General features: G+C 42.9%; 2 protein-coding genes across 6 annotated transcripts; one reads left to right on the top strand and one right to left on the bottom strand.

The window, feature by feature from the left end:
* Nucleotides 1-16: 16 nt before the first annotated feature.
* thoc6 (THO complex 6) lies at nucleotides 17-5,955 on the bottom strand. Of its 2 annotated transcripts, XM_058654085.1 has the most exons (14): nucleotides 5,937-5,955; nucleotides 3,119-3,237; nucleotides 2,469-2,560; nucleotides 2,329-2,393; nucleotides 1,879-1,982; nucleotides 1,766-1,803; nucleotides 1,632-1,680; nucleotides 1,338-1,409; nucleotides 1,108-1,210; nucleotides 981-1,030; nucleotides 844-906; nucleotides 663-773; nucleotides 451-579; nucleotides 17-193 (listed from the first exon to the last, which is right to left on the bottom strand). In XM_058654085.1, exons 2-14 carry the CDS (start codon nucleotides 3,131-3,133, stop codon nucleotides 113-115), a joined length of 972 nt encoding a protein of 323 aa, XP_058510068.1. In that variant the 5' UTR covers nucleotides 3,134-3,237; nucleotides 5,937-5,955; the 3' UTR covers nucleotides 17-112. The 2 variants fall into 2 exon arrangements, with proteins under 2 accessions (XP_058510068.1, XP_058510069.1); XM_058654086.1 differs by lacking the exons at nucleotides 844-906; nucleotides 5,937-5,955 and having other exon boundaries at nucleotides 3,119-3,298.
* On the top strand, nucleotides 5,428-21,746 carry si:dkey-89b17.4 (zinc finger protein 646). 4 transcript variants are annotated; one of them, XM_058654011.1, is made up of 5 exons: nucleotides 5,428-5,592; nucleotides 9,476-12,228; nucleotides 15,550-16,594; nucleotides 16,744-16,840; nucleotides 17,687-17,820. In XM_058654011.1, exons 2-4 carry the CDS (start codon nucleotides 9,695-9,697, stop codon nucleotides 16,804-16,806), a joined length of 3,642 nt encoding a protein of 1,213 aa, XP_058509994.1. In that variant the 5' UTR covers nucleotides 5,428-5,592; nucleotides 9,476-9,694; the 3' UTR covers nucleotides 16,807-16,840; nucleotides 17,687-17,820. The 4 variants fall into 4 exon arrangements, with proteins under 4 accessions (XP_058509994.1, XP_058509993.1, XP_058509992.1 ...); XM_058654010.1 differs by having other exon boundaries at nucleotides 15,550-16,659; XM_058654009.1 differs by lacking the exon at nucleotides 16,744-16,840 and adding an exon at nucleotides 7,987-8,430 and having other exon boundaries at nucleotides 5,429-5,592; nucleotides 15,550-16,659; nucleotides 17,688-21,746.
* The last annotated feature ends 147 nt before the right edge of the window (nucleotides 21,747-21,893 follow it).

Here is a 21,893-nt window from a genome sequence, read left to right as displayed (position 1 = left end):
TGTATGACAACGGATGTTTCTTTTAAATGAGATTTTAATAAGGAAAAGTTACAGAATGACCTTTAACATTAAAACCAGGCATTTGAGCAGCAGGTGGCGCTCTGTGTGAGTGTTAGAAGCTGAGGGAGAAGGCTCTGTACGACAGGTTGGTGAAGACGTCGATGTGTTTGCTGCTTCCTCCCACAGTCAGTACCTGTAAACACACACAGAGGTCAGAGGTCATTGCCATGGTGACCAGAACTGGAGGAGCCTCATTCATTTACATTCAAGCATTTATGCAAAGCCACTTGTGACCATGATGTCTCTGCACACGGGTACTGGTCTTAACCACTCGAGTACCCGTCACCCCGGTGAGTCGACGTTCACAGACAACACTTCCTCTTGTTTCCTGAACCTTAAGCCCCGCCCCCTCTCCTCCCCCCTCAGACTGAAGGCGGTGCGTTTGCTGACCTGATTCTCGGTGCTGTTGCTGTTGAGCTGCAGCGTGTTGACGCTCTGCAGCGAGCAGGGAATCTGCGCTTTGACGTCGCCGCCCAGAAGACAGTGAGACACGAAAGGACCTTCACCCACCGCAAGAATCTAGCACAAGAGACAAGCGTCAACACTTGTGTCCTCAACACCACGAGACACTGTACAAATGTGTCAAAGTGTGGACGTATCACCATGTCCTGGTGGAAGATGGAGTGGCGCTGGCAGCCCGACAACGGGAAGACGGACGTGGGAGACAGAGAGCGAAGATGCCACAGGGACAGAGACGGACCTCCACCGCACAGCTGCAGGAGACAGAAGAAGCTCAAACCACTATCATTTCCACAGAGGACCTCGAACGCACTGTGGTCTCACCATCCAGTCAGAGTCCGTGGTCAAACAGCTGATCCACTTCCCGTACTGAGGACGTGCACAGGTCTGTGGACACAGTGACATCATCACGTCTCAATCAAACAATCACAGTTACCATGACGACCAGCACAAAGTCTCACCTCGTACTTGTAAACCTCGATGCAGTGGACGCTCTGACCCGTCCTGCTGTCTGAGGACACAGAGAGGAGACACATTTCACTGACATGTCTTCTGGACAGACGTGTCCTCATGTCCTCCGTCACTCACCCCAGATCCTCACAGCTCCGTCCTCTCCCCCGGACAGAATCTCCGCCTCCCGCTCCCTCACACTGACACAGTGGATGTAGTCCGAGTGTCCCTGCAGGACTGACTGAGGACAGAGGAGACAGACTGAAGACAAAGAGGACAGACAGTTTGTCCTTCATATATATATATATATATATATATATATATATATATATATAAATATATATATATATAAATATTACAGTTCGCACCTTGAAAACTCCGTGTTCCAAGTCCAGGATGTGGACGTTGTTGTCTCCTGCACCGATGACAAGACTGTTGTCCTGAGACAGGGACAGAGTGTATCCATCACTGGGATTAAACCAGACTTAACTGAACCTAACTAGAGTAACTAAGACGGACTTAATTAAACCAGACTAAACTCTACTAAACCAAACTGACTTAAACCTAAGAAAACTGGATAACTAAACTAAACACATGAGTACATTTAACCAGATTAACTAAACTAAGACAAACCTAACATGTTTCCATGGAAACAGACTCACTCTGGACTGAAGCTTCATTGAGTTGATTTCTGGAATCTCAAGACTGGACCTGACAGACAGAGAGTTTTTTTAGGAGACACATGATACTTTTCTTTTTTTTTTAAAAAAAAAAGACATGTCCTTCTGTCTCTCACCTGTATTTTGGTTTTTTGGTCCAAAGAGCTTTGACGTTCTGAGGAGACAAAGCGATCAATGAGTCATCAATGACAGACATATGACAGGGTCAGAGGTCAGAGGTCAGACTCACCTTCTTGATGAGCTCGCTCCAGCTCCAGGCGCTGACCTCTCCGTTCCCTGCGCTCAGCAGCTGACAGTCAGTGGACACCAGAGTGAAGACAGGACCTTCATGAGCTGAGGACCACAGGAAGACCAGCGTCAACACGTAACCATGGCAACCTACTTGAGACCAGCGTGGACACGTTACTATGGCAACCCACTGGAGACCAGCGTTGATGCGTAACTATGGCAACCACCAGGACCGCAGGTAACCCAAACTGAATCTAGGTTAATTCATCCTGGAGTAAGCTGGACCAAACCAGAGACTAAGTCTGAATCTCAACCAGGGACTAAGTCTGAATCCTGAATCTAAACCAGGGACTAAGTCTGAATCTAAACCAGAAACTAAGTCTGAATCCTGAATCTAAACCAGGGACTAAGTCAGAATGGATCATGGACAGAAAGAAAGTTCTGGACTCACCAGTGAACGTGAGGATGGGTTTCTGACTCAGTGCCGTGGCATCTGGACTCAGCGCTGCAGAGAGACTGCGACAGTTTGACGCGGAGGTCAGTGATGATGTCACAACATTCAAGTACATTAAAGCAGCTGCACTGTCTCACCTGAAGAGGGCGATCTCGCCATAGTTGTTTCCAGCAGCGAGGAATCGACCGCAGGGCGAGAAGCTCTGAGAGAACACGGACATGTGGAGCAGCTGCAGGACGAGAGTGAGCTTTCTTTAAATCGTAAATGCACTTTTTTAAATGAGACTAAGAATGAGACTAAAAGTGAGATTAAACCTGAGAATTTTTTAGTTTGAGTCTGAAGTTTAAACACATTTTCAAAGATTAGGTAAAAGACGGAAAAAGATACAGCTCCCCCTTGTGGTGCTTAAGAAAATAAATCATCAATATGGGAAACCTACACTTGATAAAACACTATATAAACTTAAAAAAAAAAACCCGAAACGGTCACTACACTATAAATCGATTTAACGGGGAAAGTCTTCTCAACATATGCATCGACTAAACTTTGAATTCAAACTAAGAAAATGTCAAATCTGGACAATTCTGCTCTGCTGAAGTCCAGCACAGAAAAGAACTAAATAAATCAACACACAACACAACAGCACACAACACGACACGACACACACAACAGCACACAACACGACACACACGACATACACAACAGCACACAACAGCACACAACACGACACACAGCGCGCCAAAGAACCAATGAGAGCGAGGACCTTTATCTCCGCTCAGAACTTTACCTCGACTGGACCCATTTCTCCTCTTCTTCCTCCTCTTCTTCTTCTTCTTCCCTTTCTTCTCCTTCTACCACCGTTTTCTCCGTTCTCTTCTTTGTCTTCGTTTATCACCTTTTCTGCTGCTACAGAGAGAGAAAGAACAAGCGCACAAGAAGACGGTTCATTTCAATCAAGACGCAGAAATGTGACGTCTGAGCTGACGCAATGTACTGTGGGAAATGTATTCATGAGTGAGTGTGTGTGTGTGTGTGAAAGATGAACAGTAACTATGACTTAGTTTATCATCACTGTGACTTAGTTTATCATAATTATGACTTAGTTTAACATAAATATGACATAGTTTATCATAATTCGGACTTAGTTTAACATAATCATGACTTAGTTTATTATAACTATGACTTAGTTTATCATCACTATGACTTAGTTTATCATCACTATGACTTAGTTTATCATAATTCTGACTTAGTTTAACATAATCATGACTTAGTTTATCATCACTATGACTTAGTTTATCATAATTATGACTTAGTTTAACATAATTATGACTTAGTTTTACATAAATTTGACTTAGTTTAACATAATTCTGACTTAGTTTAACATAATCATGACTTAGTTTATCATCACTATGACTTAGTTTAACATAACTATGACTTATTTTATCATCACTATGACTTAGTTTATCATGACTATAACTTAGTTTAACATAACTATGACTTGGTTCATCATCACTATGACTTAGTTTAACATTATCATGACTTAGTTTATCATCACTATGACATAGTTTAACATGATCATGACTTAGTTTATCATAAATATGACTTAGTTTATCATAACTATGACTTAGTTTAACATAATCATGACTTAGTTTATCATAAATATGACTTAGTTTATCATAACTATGACTTAGTTTAACATAATCATGACTTAGTTTATCATCACTATGACTTAGTTTAACATAACTATGACTTATTTTATCATCACTATGACTTAGTTAATCATAATTATGACTTAGTTTAACATAACTATGACTTAGTTTATCATCACTATGACTTAGTTTATCATAATTATGACTTAGTTTAACATAACTATGACTTAGTTTATCATCACTATGACTTAGTTTATCATAATTATGACTTAGTTTAACATAACTATGACTTAGTTTAACATAACTAGGACTTAGTTTATCATCACTATGACTTAGTTTATCATAATTATGACTTAGTTTAACATAACTATGACTTAGTTTATCATAATTATGACTTAGTTTAACATAATTATGACTTAGTTTTACATAAATTTGACTTAGTTTAACATAATTCTGACTTAGTTTAACATAATCATGACTTAGTTTATCATCACTATGACTTAGTTTAACATACATATGACTTAGTTTATCATGACTATAACTTAGTTTAACATAACTATGACTTGGTTCATCATCACTATGACTTAGTTTAACATTATCATGACTTAGTTTATCATCACTATGACATAGTTTAACATGATCATGACTTAGTTTATCATAAATATGACTTAGTTTATCATAACTATGACTTAGTTTAACATAATCATGACTTAGTTTATCATAAATATGACTTAGTTTATCATAACTATGACTTAGTTTAACATAATCATGACTTAGTTTATCATCACTATGACTTAGTTTAACATAACTATGACTTATTTTATCATCACTATGACTTAGTTTATCATAATTATGACTTAGTTTAACATAACTATGACTTAGTTTATCATCACTATGACTTAGTTTATCATAATTATGACTTAGTTTAACATAACTATGACTTAGTTTATCATCACTATGACTTAGTTTATCATAATTATGACTTAGTTTAACATAACTATGACTTAGTTTATCATCACTATGACTTAGTTTATCATAATTATGACTTAGTTTAACATAACTATGACTTAGTTTAACATAACTAGGACTTAGTTTATCATCACTATGACTTAGTTTATCATAATTATGACTTAGTTTAACATAACTATGACTTAGTTTAACATAACTATGACTTAGTTTAACATAACTATGACTTAGTTTATCATAATTATGACTTAGTTTAACATAACTAGGACTTAGTTTAACAGAACTATGACTTAGTTTAACATAACTATGACTTAGTATCTCATGTTGTAGTAAAAACGAAATATGTTTGTGTTTCCGTGCTTGTGTCACATTAACACACACACACAGACACTCGGGTCAGTCCGTGACCCGGGACTTTCGTGTGTCGATGTTGAAAATGAGTTCGGAGCGTGATGACGCGTCGCTTTGTGCGCTCCGCGGCAGCGGCAGGAAGTGAGTGTCTGAGCGACGGAGGGGGCAGAGCCGTGGAGTCAGCGCTGGTTTGGAAGGAGGACAAACAAATAACCATGCTAAATCCGTGAAATGGGCGCGCTGTGCATCTTCACGCCACATCGTTGACTTCGCACGCGCAGAAGCCATTTGAGGGGTAAGTTTGGAGCGCGAAGTCGCAGAAAACGCGGTTTTCCGTGCGCGGGGGCCGCGCGCTGTTTGTCGACATCTTTGTGTAGCTGCGGGCTAGCCTCTGGATGCTAACAGCAGCGCAGACGGCGGAGCTTCCGCTCAATTTAATAACACTTATGATTAAAAAAAAGACGCAGCGTGTTGAATCCACGCGGCCCCGTGTTTATGCTGCTTGTGTGTCGTTGTGTTGTTGTGAACTTCCGTTTCTCCCTCTCATGGGGGGGGGGGGGGCTAATTAGCCAAGCACTGAAGCTAATGCTAGTCGTAGCTCGAGCCTTTCTGTGTGTGTGTGTTTTTTTTTTTTTTTACCTTTGAACCGTGAAATGTCGGTTTTTGTGTGAAATGTCAGACGGCTGCGGGTCACTCTCCACGGTTCACCGTCGGGCCGAGCTCGGGTTCGGCTCGGTGCTCGGCTCCAGCTTCTGTGTTAGCGTCTGTTTCTGGGGTCTAAATAACGGAGCCGCGGCGTTAGCGCGGGGGTAAAATGGCTCTCTGCTGCTGCTGAAAGCCATTTTCCTGCAGCTGGGGTCTCGGTGAGAGTGGGCTCATGGCCGCAGGTGTGAGCGTTTTAAATGTCGGACATGTTTGGATGGAACTGCTCCGTTTCACCGATACACCGCCTGCCGTGATGCTCCGCGACTGAGACCGGGAGGGGGGGACTCGGACTCCACTCCCGGGGATACTTGGCAGGAAGAGTCGGTGTCGGCGGTGAGACGCTCCCGCTTTGTCCCGATAAAATGATGCCGAGACTGAACCCGAGCGAGCCAATGAACGGGCCAAGGTCAGAGTGTGTGCTGTTTGATTGGTTTTATTCAATAACTGAATATTGGGACGAGTCACGTGAATGTGTTTGTGTGTAACAGAAACAGCATGGTTTTATTTTGAAAAATTATCATTTAAAAAAAAAAAAAAAAACATTTTTGAAAGAAAAATAAATAAAACTGAATGAATTCTGAGATTGTTTTTAATCTCATAATTGATGCTGTTATATTTATTTTCCTTTCTTGAATTTGTTTAAATTTTGATATTTGGCCCTTTGAAATAAATACAAATCTAAAAAGTGAAGATAAAAAAGTAAACATAAGAATTAATATTGGACTGCATTGATTTTGTTGAACTAGTTCTAGTCATGATTCTCTGTTGTCCTGGTTTTGATGCGTTTTAAGGCTTAAACGCGGCATTCTGATCGGAGGTTGTGACGTCACAAGCCCAGGTTTAGTTTAGTTTCTTGATTAGTTCATAAAGTATTGATCCGTGTTTGTCATATGTGGAAATGATGATGTTCTCAAATGTCTTGCTTTTGTCCACAAACCTAAATTATTCCATTTGAAAGATGTCTTTTTTTTACAAAATATTCACATTTATCAAGCGGAAAAATGACACAAAGTAGAAATATTCATATTTAAGAAGCGGAAAAATGACAGAAAGTAGAAATATTCATATTTAAGAAGCGGAAAAATGACAGAAAGTAGAAAATATTGACATTTAAGAAGCTGAAAAATGAGACAAAGTAGAAATATTCATATTTAAGAAGCTGAAAAATGACAGAAAGCAGATTATATTCATATTTAAGAAGCTGAAAAATGACAAAGTAGAAAATATTCATATTTAAGAAGCTGAAAAATTACAGAAAGTAGAAAATATTCATATTTAAGAAGCTGAAAAATGACATAATAGAAAATATCGTCTGTCTGGTTTTTTGTTTTTTTTTATATAAAATCGATAAAGTTGTGTTTATGTTATTAAAGTAGCTCCTCACATTTTTTCATGTAAATGCACGTGCACACACTAGGGCTGCACGATATGTCGTTATTAAAAAATCTGGATCTTGATTCACAACTACACGTGATCTCATTAAAGTTAAAGATTCTTCTGTATTTTATTTCATCAGCTGCATCACCTACAAACCTCTAAATACACACTCCTCTGTCAAATATAGACATTTGACACATTTGCTTTGCTAAATGTTGGACATGAGCGCACAGTCGTTTTCACTGATCTACAGTCACACAGTCTACACTTATTGTTCACAGTTTCTCTGGTTAGTGAGTGGAAACACAGCCGTATGTCACTGAAACTACAATAATAACAACAACGCTTCACCACATTCACACAACAAGCCTCTGGTGCCCTCTGTTGGTCATGTTGGCAAGTGTGGAAGCGCGCACACACAGTGACAGACACACACACTGACAGACAGATAATGGGCCACAGGGTTTTTTTTATTGTTTCGTTTCATGAGCTAAAAACAGAAAATCTCGAAACTGACACCATTGTTTTTGTGCAGACAATCCGAAAACGCTACTTTGTAAAAAATGTTATGATGTCATAGCTCCGCCTTTCTCTTCCACGCACACAGATAATCTCTGCCTCTGTCTTCGTCATCGTCAGACTCTTGTGTTTGGAGATTGTTTGACGGTCAGGACACGTGGACGGTCAGGACAGGACTCTGCTGTCCACCTACATCTGAAGGACAAGGGTCACATTCTGTCCAGGGAAGATAGACCTCGACAGAAACCTGGAGGAACCATCACAGCAGAGGAGGTGGACGAAGACACCAACAACACTGTCCTGAGCTGTCCTCAAAAAGACACCAACAACCTTAAACTGTGCATGATTCTACTGAACCACTCTCCAGACCACTCAGAAAGACCTGAAAGACCTTCTCTGATCTGAAGAAGAAATGTCCTCAACTCAAGTCCAGTTGTCCACAGTGAACTGCTGAAGACTGAACCTTCACTGACATACAGTCTGGATACTTCTGTGTCTTCAGAGACACTTCAGACACAGGAGTGAAGAAAATGTAATCATCACCTATTTTCATGTTAATTTATCAGGTTTTTTTTTCTTTAATAATTAGAACCAGTTTCTGTCATTTTTCAGCTTCTTAAATGTGAATATTTTCTAGTTTCTTTGCTCCATAAAACAAATAAATCATTTTGGTTTGTGGACAAAACAAGACATTTGAGAACATCATCATTTCCAAGTTTTTTTTTTAATAGACTTTTTTTATTGGAAGCAATTACAAAACAACAGAGCAGAGCAATGTAACAAAAGACTTCCATTCCTCAAATTTTCTCACATTTTTACCCCTCCCACATTCCCACCCCGTTCAAGGAGAGCAAAACTCTGTCCAATATTGAACATTCAATGGTATCATATCAATACAACATACAACAAATACACACGGAAAGAAAAAGAAAAGGAATATTTATACATTTTCTGAACCAAACAAGTACTTGATGAATCGATTATGAAACGTTAGTAAACATTGATTATTTGGATCATATTTTTCAGAATGTGAGAGGAAGTTGTCAAACTTTGCCTCTGAAACCGATTTAGATCATTTATACCAACAATATTAAATTTACGACACACATAGTCATTAATGTATGTCTTTGCCCGACAATTTTAATTTGCAATAACATTTATGTTTATGCTAATATTTTGGTTATCGTTACCATGTGTCGGATGGCACAAGGTCCGATTGTTTTGCGTTTGAGAAGCTGAAGCATTGATGTCGTACTGTCATGGTCTGCTAATTCTTTGCAGTGAACGCGTTGAACAGAATTTTCCTGAAGCTTCAGCGTGAAGTGATCCCAGACTTTGTCCACATTAGCTCGTCGTATATTGTTTCTGTGGTTGACGTTCAGTATGTTGCAGCATTACTGTCCTTGGAATGAAGCGCAGTGCTCTGTTTAAACTGTCGCTCCAATCATTTCAGCCCTTAACGTGGCCATGGCCTGGTTTCTTGGATCTCATGTAAACGGGGATACTTTTGAGCTCAGATGGATCTTATGTTACTGGAGAAGTAACAATTGTCTATGCTGTTCTTCTTGTCTCCACAGTGATCCCTCATTGGCTGGTGTGGACACCCCCCCCCCCCTCCCCCCACAGGGCCACCACCTTCCAGGGTGGGCCTCAATTGGCTGGACCTGCACTGATGGACAAAATGGCCACCAGCTTCAGAGCTGAGCTCTGCTGTTCCTCCCCCCCCTTCCCCACATCACTGTTCATCACTCTGGTGTGGACTGTGAATCCCCCCCTCTGATTTGCGTTAGAATACTATGGCAATGCATGATATGAGTCGTGCCAAGGGATACCCCTGTAAAGAATGTGATATGGTTTGTCCGAGTACTCCAAGTCTTCTAGAGCATATGAAAGCACATTATCAGCAGGAAGAGACTGGACGATTTGAATGTGAACAGTGTGGCCGAATTTACAAGCATGCAGCTAGCTTAGCCAGTCATAAAAAGTCTCATGAAGTGGGTTCATTTCAGTGCCCCGTTTGTACCCGCACCCTGCCCAACGCTGTTGCTTTAAAGAACCACCTTCGTATCCATACTTTGTCCCCCAGTAGTGCACACGCAGAAGAGGAGAGTGAGGAAGTGCCTGAAGAAGCGGCCCACGACGAGAGGGACTTTGGTCTCGCCCAGGACCTGTCTGACGGGTTTGGCCGCTCTCATTTGAATAACAGTGGTATGGGACATAACGTCCTACAGAATCACGAGAGAGACGACCACGGAAAAAAAGGCTCCCCTGAATCTGACGAAGCTTGGGACAGACCGTTCAAGTGTGATCAGTGTGACAGAACATACCGGCACCACGGTAGTCTGGTGAACCACAAGAAGTGTCACCAACAAGGAACTTTTAAGTGCTCTGTGTGTTTCAAACAATTTAGCAACCTGGCTGGCCTAAACAGCCACGAGAGAACTCACTCGAAGTTCAAGACCCCAGGGGCATCAATGGTGAGCAGCAGCAGCAGCAGTAGCAGCGCCGCTCAGTCATCCCAGAGAGACGACACAGCCTCCTGTTTCTGCCACTTGTGCCAGGTGGCGCTGCCAAACAAGGCCGATTTTCAGGAGCACATCCTGCTGCACAACGCGGCATCGCCCTCCCTCAGCCTGTCACGTAGTTTTGCAGGAATTATGCCTCACAATCTGAGTGCTGTGCGTACTCCGACTTACACACCAGCCCTGGGTGACCCTCTGCCTCTGCCACCTTTGCCCAGTGAGAAAAGAGGTCCCTATGATCCCATAATGGGCCCTCCAGTCAACAACCCCATCTACACATGTGCGTACTGTGGCGCAGGACACCCTGATCTAGAGACCCTAAAGGTCCACTACTTGACGCATGATCCACACCCTGCCTCCCACAGCCAGGACAGCTCCATCCTCAACACAGAGTCATTAAGTTCTGGGTCGCAGGGCTCTGTGTCCTCTCCCTCTGGAGGTCGTGTGCCCCAGTCCAATTCTCCAGATGATGGAGAACGGCGCTTCAAGTGTGGGGAGTGTGGAAAAAGTTACCGGCATGCAGGAAGTCTAGTGAACCATAAACGCTGTCATCAGACAGGCCACTACCAGTGCACCATATGCTGTAAGCAGTACCCCCACCTGGCAGCGCTACACAGCCACCTACGGAGCCACAAGGGACGCTCTTCTAACCAGCCTATTGGTAGTGACAGCAATGACTGGCTCTCTCCAGAGCCACTGACGCTGGAATCTCAGCAGAGCTATGTCCAGGAAGGCAGTGGCACTACCACTCCAATCACACTGCCCGGGAATCTCAGTGATGCTGCCCACTTTGTTCAGGATGGAGGTCACAGCAGTGGGTTGGACTCCCTTGAGTTCCATGATCGCTTTGATGGCAGCTCACTCTCCCAGAGCAGCTCCTCACACCGACAGGCTGACAGGCATGTGTGCGCAGACTGTGGTGAGATGTATGCAGATGTGTCTGGCATAAAGTCCCACATGTGTCCTCGCCTTGGCCAACAGCAGCAGCAGCCACAGCAGCAGAATAACATGCCCAACGGTTTCATGGGGAACATGAACTACCACAGTTCCAGCAGCCTGAAGGAAAGTGGCAGCCAACGACAGTATTCCCAGAGCGGAGGCAAAAGAATGGGGAGCAACGATAAAGATGACGACGATGATGGAGAAGTGTATCAATGCTCCGTGTGTGGTAATCATTATGCCAGCCTCAGAGCTCTCAGGAGTCACCTGCGTAGTCATGCCAATAACCCAACAGGTCCACGGCCAGGACCTTCCACCCTGGAGCAAGATTGGAGAATGATATGCTCCACTTGTGGCCAGAGCTTCTCTAGGAAGCAGGACTTGCTAAATCACCAGTTAGTCCATGGTCCTCAAAGGTCAGATGGCCAGCAACAGGGTATAGGAGGCAGCACAGCTAATGGCAATGACAAGATGGATGGGCGCAACCACATTTGTGTTGACTGTGGCATGTTTTTCGCTGACCGGCACCACCTCATCACCCACCTGTGCCCCGGCAAGAACAGGGGCAGCTCTCTGAGCAAGCAAGGACTGAATGGAGCTAAAGGTCTGTCAGGAGGAGATGGTGTCAGTGGTGGAGTCGCTGGAGGGAGTCGTGATGTTGGTGGCGATGGACGTAGGACGATGGTTGACCAAAGTGACAAGCCTCACAAGTGTGACCAATGTGGACGAGGGTACAGGCATCCATGCTCGCTCCTGAATCACAAGAAGTCCCATAAGACTGGTGTTTTTCGCTGCTTGGTGTGCCAGAAACGCTACTACAACCTGCTGGCTCTCAAGAATCACCAAAGAACACACTTTGACCTGAAGAGGTAGGTCCCTTATTCCTTGAAGACAAGTTTTTAAAATTTACAGTGAAGGACTAAAATAATCTTGTCCAGATATGGAGTTCAAATTAAGGGTTGTCCTGAAAAATTGGGCACTATGAGGGCTCCTATGAGGTTAATTAAAGCTGTGTTTCCATCGACTAGAACAGTTGGGTTTGGTACAGTTCATTTTTTAATAACCAGCCATTCTTTGGCAACCTTCCCCTGGGGTACCTGAGTACAATCAGCTCTACCTACGACTTTGTCTTGTTGACGGCCACAAACCCAGCAGGAAAAAACAGCTGCTGGGTGTCCATTATCTGTTGTGTTGTTGTGTTCCATGTTGTTGTTGTTGTTAGTTTTTGTCGTACCAGTAAGACATCATGCCAGGCACAGCCCACACCCCGAAAACATGGCATTATTCTCTGTCACTCTACACTTTGCTCAACAAATGAGTCCTAACTTTTGAATTTATGCTTTGGTGAAAGGTTTCAGCTAGAACTGAAACAATCGATTATTGATTGATGACTAAATTAATCGACAACTATTTTGATAATCGATTAATTGGTTCAAAGCTTTTTTCATGATTAAAACAATATTACTGATTGTTTAAGCTTCTTAAATGTGAGTATTCTCTTCATTTCTTTGCTCTGGATAACAAAGAAACCATTAAAAGTGAATCATTTTGGTTTGTGGACAAAACAAGACATTTGAGAACATCATCATTTCCAGGTTTGACTTAACACCGATCAACACTAATTAAGGTTTTCTGATATTTTATGGACCAAGCGATTAATCAACAGATTAATCGATTATGGAAATAATCGTTAGTCACAGCTCTAGTTTCAGCCTCTGGCTTGTGCAGTTGCCAGTTTATATTGTATATTGTCCTGATTGGTACCGCCAGTTTTATTTACATAACTCAATTAAATGTGCGGATACTGAGTGGATGATTGGAGGTGGTCAGTGTTTCAGTCTGAACAGCAGAAAGATGTTTTGGTTCTATCGTGCGCACCTTTACAACAACGTATTAAGTAACATCTTTTTCAGTGCATATTTCACATGACATGAATAAATCAGCTGTAAAAAAAAGGTGCAGCATCATTGTTCATCTGAAGGGCTTTGCACCCATTTCTTCATATTCATAATTGTTGATATTTGGTTTATTGAATTATCAAGTTTTTAATTGTTGATTTTTCAGCAGTTTAGACTGCCAGGAAAGAAATGAGATTTAAAAAAAATATTCAATGTTTGAAATGTATTTTTATCAATGAGTTTTTTGTGTTTCTCTTAACTGGACACACTGCATCAAAACTGGTGTCACAAATATTCACTTAAGCTGCACATGAACATCGAAGGCCACATCGAAACCATTCTTAAGAAGGTTCTAAGTCTTGCTTCAAAATGCAAAAAGAAGAAATGGGAATGAGACAAAAAAAATTGAGTAAGCAATTTATTGCAAACAACCATTAAACTGAAATAGGCTGTTCATCAGCTGATCAAAAGTTTAAGACCACAGCCTTTAAAAGCCTAAATCTAAAGCTTAATTTGGGCCGAGGATTGCCCGTGTCTTGGACAGCCATTTAGATCCTCCAGCTCAGGGCCAGTGAAATTTTTTTAGGTCTACCACTTGACGTTTTTGTTCCATAAACCTCAGGATCTTTTAAGAAGTTTAAAATGACTGTGTTACTGCGTCCAACCTCAGCAGCACTGAATCCACATTTTTGCAAAGATTTTGGCTTTTAATGGCTGTGGTCTTATACTTTTGATCAGCTGATGAACAGCCTATTTCAGTTTAATGGTTGTTTGCAGTGAATTGCTTACTCAAATTTTTTTTTGTCTCACTCCCATTTTTTCTTTTTGCATTTTGAAGCATGACTTGGAACCTTCTCAAGATCCAACAGTGCAAAACGTAAATTCTTGCAATTTTTCAACTGGTCTTAAAATTTTGAGAAGTAGTGTGTATCGCAATGTTGCCTGGCAAGGCAATTATTTGATCAGCAAGATGATGCTCCTCCCATTTTTCCAGCATTCAAACATGGGTGCACCTATGTTGCTGCAGGAGTAACTCACACTGAGAGGTTGGTTATGCCTGGACACGCAAATCTGATTTAAACCCTTTGATAGTGTGAACAACAGTCAGCATTTCATAATACATAATAAGCAAATTGCTAACCCCACTAGGGCTGGGCGATATCTCGATATTTTAATATATATCGATATATTTCCAAACAAGATATAACACAGGACAATATCGGTTGTATCGATATAGTTCATTTTGTGTTAAAATGACAATGCATGAACTGCAAGTTCGCACCTATGTCTCCTCTCCCTGCGTCCCTACACACACACACACACACAGTGGGGCGTTGCACCGGTGGGGGATGTGGGTGTTTTAACACCCACACTTTTTCTGCAGTTTTCCCTCAGTTTTGCCTCACTACAGTCGCTTCGTTTCTACGCTCGCTGCGGCTGCCTCCTCTCCCCCTCCCTCTCCTGTTGTTGCGTTAAGCATGACATCGGCTTTGAGTGTGACGGCTGACGATTGGCTGTTCTGCCTTTAGTCCCGCCTCTCTTGGTGTGTTAGATTTATCGTTCAGCTCGTGCTGAGGAGGTGGGAACTAGCTACTTCATAGTTCACACACTATAGAGTTTTGACTTATTTTCCATTGCTGTCAGTCACTTTTGGACATATAGAAGCCTGAAGTTGTCAATATTGATAATGAGATATAAGACATTATTTAATTATATCAACAAGCTGTGTTAAATATCTTTGTGAAATAATTGAAAAAAATGTTAATTAATTAATCAATTAAGCGTTCATTTTCACAGATAAAATTTTTATTTTATTAGTCATGTTTGTTCCAATTTTATTAAGTCCGTTTTTATTTCTGTTAAAATTGTAACAGTGTTGTATTTTTGAATTATTTACTGTATATTATTGTCATACAGGAAAGGGATTTGGGTTTTTTTCTAGGAGCATTTTTATTTCAATGACCTCTGACATTTGGCATGTGGCTTAAACTTATAATGGGCTGGGTTTTTTTAAAGGGTTTGCCTCTGGAAAACATCTAATATGCTATAATGTTTTCGGGGAAACCCCAATTAAATCACCGAAAAAATTGAGAAATATATCGAGTATCGCATTCAGCTAAAAAATATCAAGATATGACTTTTAGTCCATATCGCCCAGCCCTAGACCCCACTATTAATGTGACTATTTTGCCGTAATGCCAAAGGTTCCCCCATGTCTTGGGTTTTCTGATGTTTGTCCAAGAATGAGTTGAATCTCTTGTTTTCTTCATCTCTGTTCATTACCTCCTGCAGGCACAAGTGTGAAGAATGCGGTAAGGCCTTCAAGATCCAAAAGCAGTTGATCAACCACCTCCGTCTCCACGAGGAGCACCGGGCCAAAGGTCTCGTTCGGACTGGCCCAAACGGTTCACGCTTCCAGCAACCAGGCCCGTCTCAAATGCAGTCTATGAGGGGAGAGTCATCCAAGGGCCAAGTGATGGGTGTCAAATACAGCCACCAAGGCTTCAAGAAGCCCTACTCCTCAGCCGGAACCTCCAGGCCTCAGAAGTTTGACCCTGCTGAAAGTGGACGGCGGCCTTTTGCCTGTGAAGAATGTGGAAAGACATACAGACATGCTGGGAGCTTAGCCAATCACAAGAACCTTCACAAAATTGGGGAGTACCACTGCAACGTCTGCAACTCTACATACCCAAACAGGCTGGCCATGAAAAACCACCTACGTCTCCACTTTGCCCAAAAGAAGCACAACTGCCAAGAGTGTGGCAAGGGTTTTCGCACTCAGAGACAGCTAGCTACCCACACTACAGCGGGCCTGTGCAAAGGCCCGCAGGGCCCGGGGGCCCAGATGGATTTTGAGTGCGACGGATGCTGTGAAGGCTTCGCCACAGCTGATGAGCTGGCAGCCCATGACTGCCCAGCTCAGCACCTGCCCTCATCCTCCTCCGCCAGCAGCTCCACCAACATCAGCATGGAGAGAAGCACGGTTGACCTGGACTCTGATGAGAGACCCTACGCCTGCGACCTTTGTAGCTGTGCCTATAAACATGCAAGCTCGTTGCTGAATCACAAGCACACGCATAAGACGGGCAACTTCCGGTGCAACTTTTGTGACAAGCCGTACACCAACTACATGGCACTACGTAACCACATGCGCATCCACACACAGCGGAAGAAGCACATCTGCCTCACATGTGGGAAAGCTTTCCGACTGGCCAGGTTTCTCCGCAACCATCAGAAGGTCCATGAGGAGGGTGCTACTCCCTTCGGCTGTCCCACCTGTGGGAAGAGTTTCCAGGGGAGGTCCGGTCTGGCCCGGCACCGCTGCGGGGACAACCAGGTAGGCATGGAAGTCAGGAGGAAGGCCACGGCACCCCCAGGAGAGGGCGAAGAGTGTCGGTACACGTGAGTTCTCGTCAGTTGTTTGTGATTCTTCGAAGTTGAAAAAAATAGTGAAGATAAAATTAGGTTTCTACATGTCTATTACAGGTATATGATCTCCAATCCGGCTTCCTTGGGACCATACGCGTGCCGGAATTCGGATTTTTCTGAAGTTTGGACAAATTGAATTAGTGGAGAGACCAGATAAGTCAACCCCGTTTGCTTTCAGTTAGCATATGTCACACACTAAGTTTTTTTCAGGCTTCCTACAGTCAAACAATTCATGTTTAGATTTACTGTTTTTATGTTTGTTTTCTTTGACACAAATTCATAGTATGTTTAGCACATATGCAGATTATGAATAATTGATGTGTGTTCCTTTATTCTTGTTCAGATGTTGACTGTAGTCTTTGATTTGTTTATGTTTGCTCTCATGATTCTGGACAATTGTAGTTGATAAACTGAAGCAATGTGATGGACATTGTGATGTCTTGGCAATCTGACACCACAGGGAAGATTATGAAGTATTTGGGGCTAGCTGCACTGCACATGTTGAGAGGTTATTGTCTGAGGGACCTGCAGTCTGAGATGGTTGAGGTTCTTGGGGCATGTTTGTTTTCTCATCCAACATTAAGTATCATCCAGAAGATGGCGGTGACAGAATGTCTCGATGTGAATGATACCGTTTGAAGCTTGTGCAGTGCAGGGAGCAGCAGATACCTCCCAGTTCCCTACATAAATCCCGTTTCTCCCTTTCCCCCCCTCCCTCACCCACCCAGCAGTCCTCTCTCATGTCACCTGTCAAGTAACTTTTAATGGTACACCACTTTGTTAGCAGTCTTCTTTAAAAGCTTTAAGCCGGATTTCAGATCATATACCTGTATGTGCAACATTTTAGAGTAATTCAAAAGAAAAAAGTGGTAACCAGTAACTTGAGATTGGAGATTGGCTAGTATACTGAAAATAAATTCTCATCTTCTGCTGCTAATGTGTTTTTTCCCTCTGTCCCTTCCCCGTGTTTCCCTTCTTTCTCCTTGTTTGTATCTGCACAGATGTGATCAGTGTGGTCGTTCCTACCGCCATGCTAGCTCCCTTCTCAACCACAAGAACACCCACACAGTCGGCATCTATCATTGTGCCGTGTGCCTCAAAACCTACTCCAACCTGCTTGCCCTGAAGAACCACCGCCGTATCCACTCTGAGACACGGCGCCACCGTTGCCATGACTGCGGCAAGGCCTTCCGCGTTTCCTCCCAGCTCTACAACCACAGACGAGTCCACCAGAAGCAACGGGAGCTGACCTGTAGGTCCTGTCAGAGAGCCTTCCCGACACAGGCCAGCTTCAGGCTCCACATGGAGATCACACATCGACAGACACCGCAGCCCCACCAGCCCAGAACCCAGCAGCCACGACCCGGCGGCTCCCAGGAGCTGGGCTGGGGGTCAGGCCTGGACCTCACATTAATGCAAGAGCAAGGACTCAACCCAGGCAGCATCGCTAAAGCCCGCAGCCGTGGGGGCAACAGTGCGGTCATTAAGTCTCATGTCTGCGATCAATGTGGACGGTCTTACCGCCATGCCAGCTCCCTACTCAACCACAAGAACAGTCACAAAACTGGCACCTACTTCTGCAACTCCTGCCAGAAAGAGTTCCCTAACCTAATGTCGCTGAAGAACCACAGGAGGATTCACACCGAGCCCAAACGTTACCAGTGTCCAGACTGTGGAAAGTCCTTCCGTGTCTCGACGCAACTCATCTGCCATCGGCGCATCCACACCAAGGAGAAGCCGTTCTCCTGCCAGCACTGTGACAAGTGTTTCTCCTCCAAGTCCAACCTGAGGCACCACATGAAGGTGCACTGGAGCAGCTCAACAGCGCCCTCTTCCATGGCCATTGGTGCGCCCAGCTTCCTGGGTATGCCCGGTGGCCCCTTCATATGAGCTAAGGAAGAGGGGGTGGGGCTGGTGATTGGTTGTACAAGTTATGGGTTGGGGGGCGGAGTTGTAGTCACAAAATGTAGCTCTTCCTCCTGCTCCCCCTCCTCTTCCCACGTGTGTCTGTGGGGAGTGTGGTCTTCTCGGCCGTCCTGCACAGACAGACAGGTGGTCTGGCTCACAGACAGACAGACCCGCCTCCCTATTTGTAGTGCTGAGCGACTTGTACATTTGTGGTTGAACTTTGATGAGGAATCCTGGCCACACTGCTGCAGACACTGAGCTGAGTACAGACGGACAAACACTGACACGTGTATGGCTGACTGAGTGTTGGGGGAGGAGCCACTGCAGTTTCTGAGCAGTCCCATGAGTCGACTCATTGTTGCTGACGTTTGCTGGGAGTTTAGTTTCTCGTGGCCTTTGTCAGTGTTTTTAAACCACAGAGGTCTGAACTGACTGTTTTAACGTGACTCACCTGCAGGAGGCGCCGTTGAGGACGGGGCTTTGTATCTGACTGACGGAAAGGAGTGTGTGTGTGTGTTTGTCATAAACACTGACCTTGTCGGGACCAGTCGGGACCAGTCGTCCTCATGGAGAATAAAACCTGGTCCTAATGAGGCGGAACCTAATTTCTGAGGAACTGGTTAAGATTATAATTGTGGTTAGGTTAAGGTGAGGGTTAGTCATTAACTGGTTATGGTTAAGGTTAGTGATAAGCCTTTGTTTAGTCTGTTTAAATGAATGGAAGTCAATGCAGAGTTTGTGTGTGTCGGTCAGGTCGCCTCCTGATGCCTCTGTCTCACATACGACCTCATCGACCGCAGCTTTGACAGAAACGTTTGGCGACGCTTCCATTTCACGGTCGGTTGTTCGCGTCTCAGGGGAGAGATGAACTCCCCACAACACACTGCAGGGGGCAGCGGTGGGCGGGAACTGGAGCAATCTGTGAAGACGCGACTTCATCTTTTAAGAAACATCTGTCAAAATGACGTCATCAGTTATGCGGCGTTTAGTGTCTGCGGAGAGTCGGGGCACCAGCCCTGCCCCCATCTTTAAATGGCCTTAGCGACATAAACGTCTCACACGTTTTTAAATTACACATACTTCCATCATGTATGGAACATTTGTCGTGAACACAGCGAAGAATAACAGCAGCCAATCACATGGATTCAGTGGCGGGCCTTCATTTAAAATGCACAGTTTCTGCAACGCTGAAGCAGAGAGCGTGTGATAGAAGCTGATTCTGGTGTGTTTGAACACCGACTGTTCATGTCTGGGTTTGATGACATCACAGCCTCTGAGTCTGTCTGTGTTTGATGACATCACAGCCTCTGAGTCTGTCTGTGTTTGATGACATCACAGTTTCATGAACACTTCGGCCTCTTTATTTACTCACCAGTTAGTGACCAGTCCTGTGATCTGAACCAGCGACCCTCAGGTTAAAAACCCAATTCCCTTCCACTTGGCCATGGGCTGTCAAAACAAGAGAGCGCCACCCACTGGACTGGAAATGTACATCAAATGTTGGGTCTGTGGTGTCCATGTGGATGTTGGCGGACACACATGTATGAAGTGAAATTGTGTGACGGTGGTGGCGACGCGGTGGGAACGGCGGACCGGTTCTGTGAGTCGAGGCGTTAAAGTCGGCGGGCTGCGTCGGCTCTTCGCGGTGACGGTGTTCCCAACGTGTCCTCGTTCTTTGAGTCTGTATGTGAGACGGTGATGTCACTGATCTCCCATCATGCCCCAGGGCTGTGCAGGTGTTTCTCTGTATTTATCGTACTGACTGTGTGACCTTCACGACCTCTTTTCTAAGAAGGAAAAAAGACGAGCGATCATCGTAGTACTGCATTTATTTATATTATGGACATTATTATTATAATTCTTATTAACTCTTGTAATGGACGGCACTCGTCATTAGGATGATGTGAGTTTAGAGCTTTGATGTAAACCCCTCCCCCTTTACCCACAGTCCCTCTGTTGTGTGGAGACGATGTCGACGGACACTGGGCTTCACTCAGACCTTGAACTTTTCATGAACTGGAACTTTTCTTTGCCTTTAACCAAGTGATTTTGTGACGGTCGAGTTTTCCCATCATCCCACTCTTCCATATTTAACTCCGCCCACTCCGACTTCCTGCGTCACAGACTCTCACTCACGTTGAAAAGGGACGACTCGACGTGATTTTGTCCTTTTTTATGTTCCATGTTTTCTGGTAACCTATTGTATTTATTGGTGTTATTTTATATTCACTTAATTTTTTTCCCTCTTTAATTTAATTGCGTTTTTGTTTTGTTTTTCACTCTTGGAAGCCTGTGTGTTTAAGAAAAACAACAAAAAAGTGTTTTCAGAAGAACCTGGTGCTAGTTTGAAAAAAAAAAGCTAAGAGTTGGAGCTGTGCAGTGACCGTCAAGTGCTGTAGGAGTCATGTGATCTAGAACTCAGAAATAATAACTGTACATCTGCTTCCTTCACTTTAGTTCTCTTTTTTTAAGACACTTTCCCGTCTGCATTTCAACTTGTTTTTAAAGAAGAAGAAAGAAACATTTGTTTGGGACAATTATAACCTTTTCTGCTTTAAGATTTAATGTTTTGTTTCCATTCATATATATATATATATATATATATATATATATATGTGTATGTATATATATGTATGTATATATATGTATATATGCATGTATATATATATGTATGTATGTATATGTATGTAATGCTTACTATACACTTTTATAAACTATGTTTTGATAATTCATTTCTTAACAGAAAACCTTGTCCATAAACTATAACCTTACTGCTGAGTATTGAGAATAAATAGCTGAAAAAAATAAACACAAGTCAAATCCATGAGTTTCTGTTTTGTAAATCTAGTTAAAAAAAAACCAGAATATTTACAACATTTTTGTTAACATCTGTTATGTTATTCGTAACATTAATTACGTTTAACATTTGTAGTATTTTTAGTAGTACTTCATTTTGGGTACATGACTTTTTTAATTTTCAGAATTTTTTAACGTTAATGACCCATTTGGTTAATTCAGAAAACTAACAATAGTTAGAAAAAAAGTAAAGTCTGTAACAATAGTTAAACTTACATCTTCTCAGTCATAATTGGTCAGAATTGTTTTTAAATCAAAGTTTTTCTTCCCCAGATTAAAATTGACTTGATAACGAGGACGTTGTCTCACAAGTTTTAATTCATATAAAAGCAGCACCACTGGAGATGTCACATGACGTCCACCGCTGTCCAGAAGAACGTCGTCTGCCTCCAACGATAAGAACTTTCTTGATTTTTCGTACGTGAACAAACTTGACTTCACGT

Source organism: Solea solea, chromosome 16, assembly GCF_958295425.1.
Source record: "Solea solea chromosome 16, fSolSol10.1, whole genome shotgun sequence".
Lineage (NCBI taxonomy): Eukaryota > Metazoa > Chordata > Actinopteri > Pleuronectiformes > Soleidae > Solea > Solea solea.
Note: the sequence above shows the minus strand (reverse complement) of the source record. Positions and strands in the feature narration are given on the sequence as shown.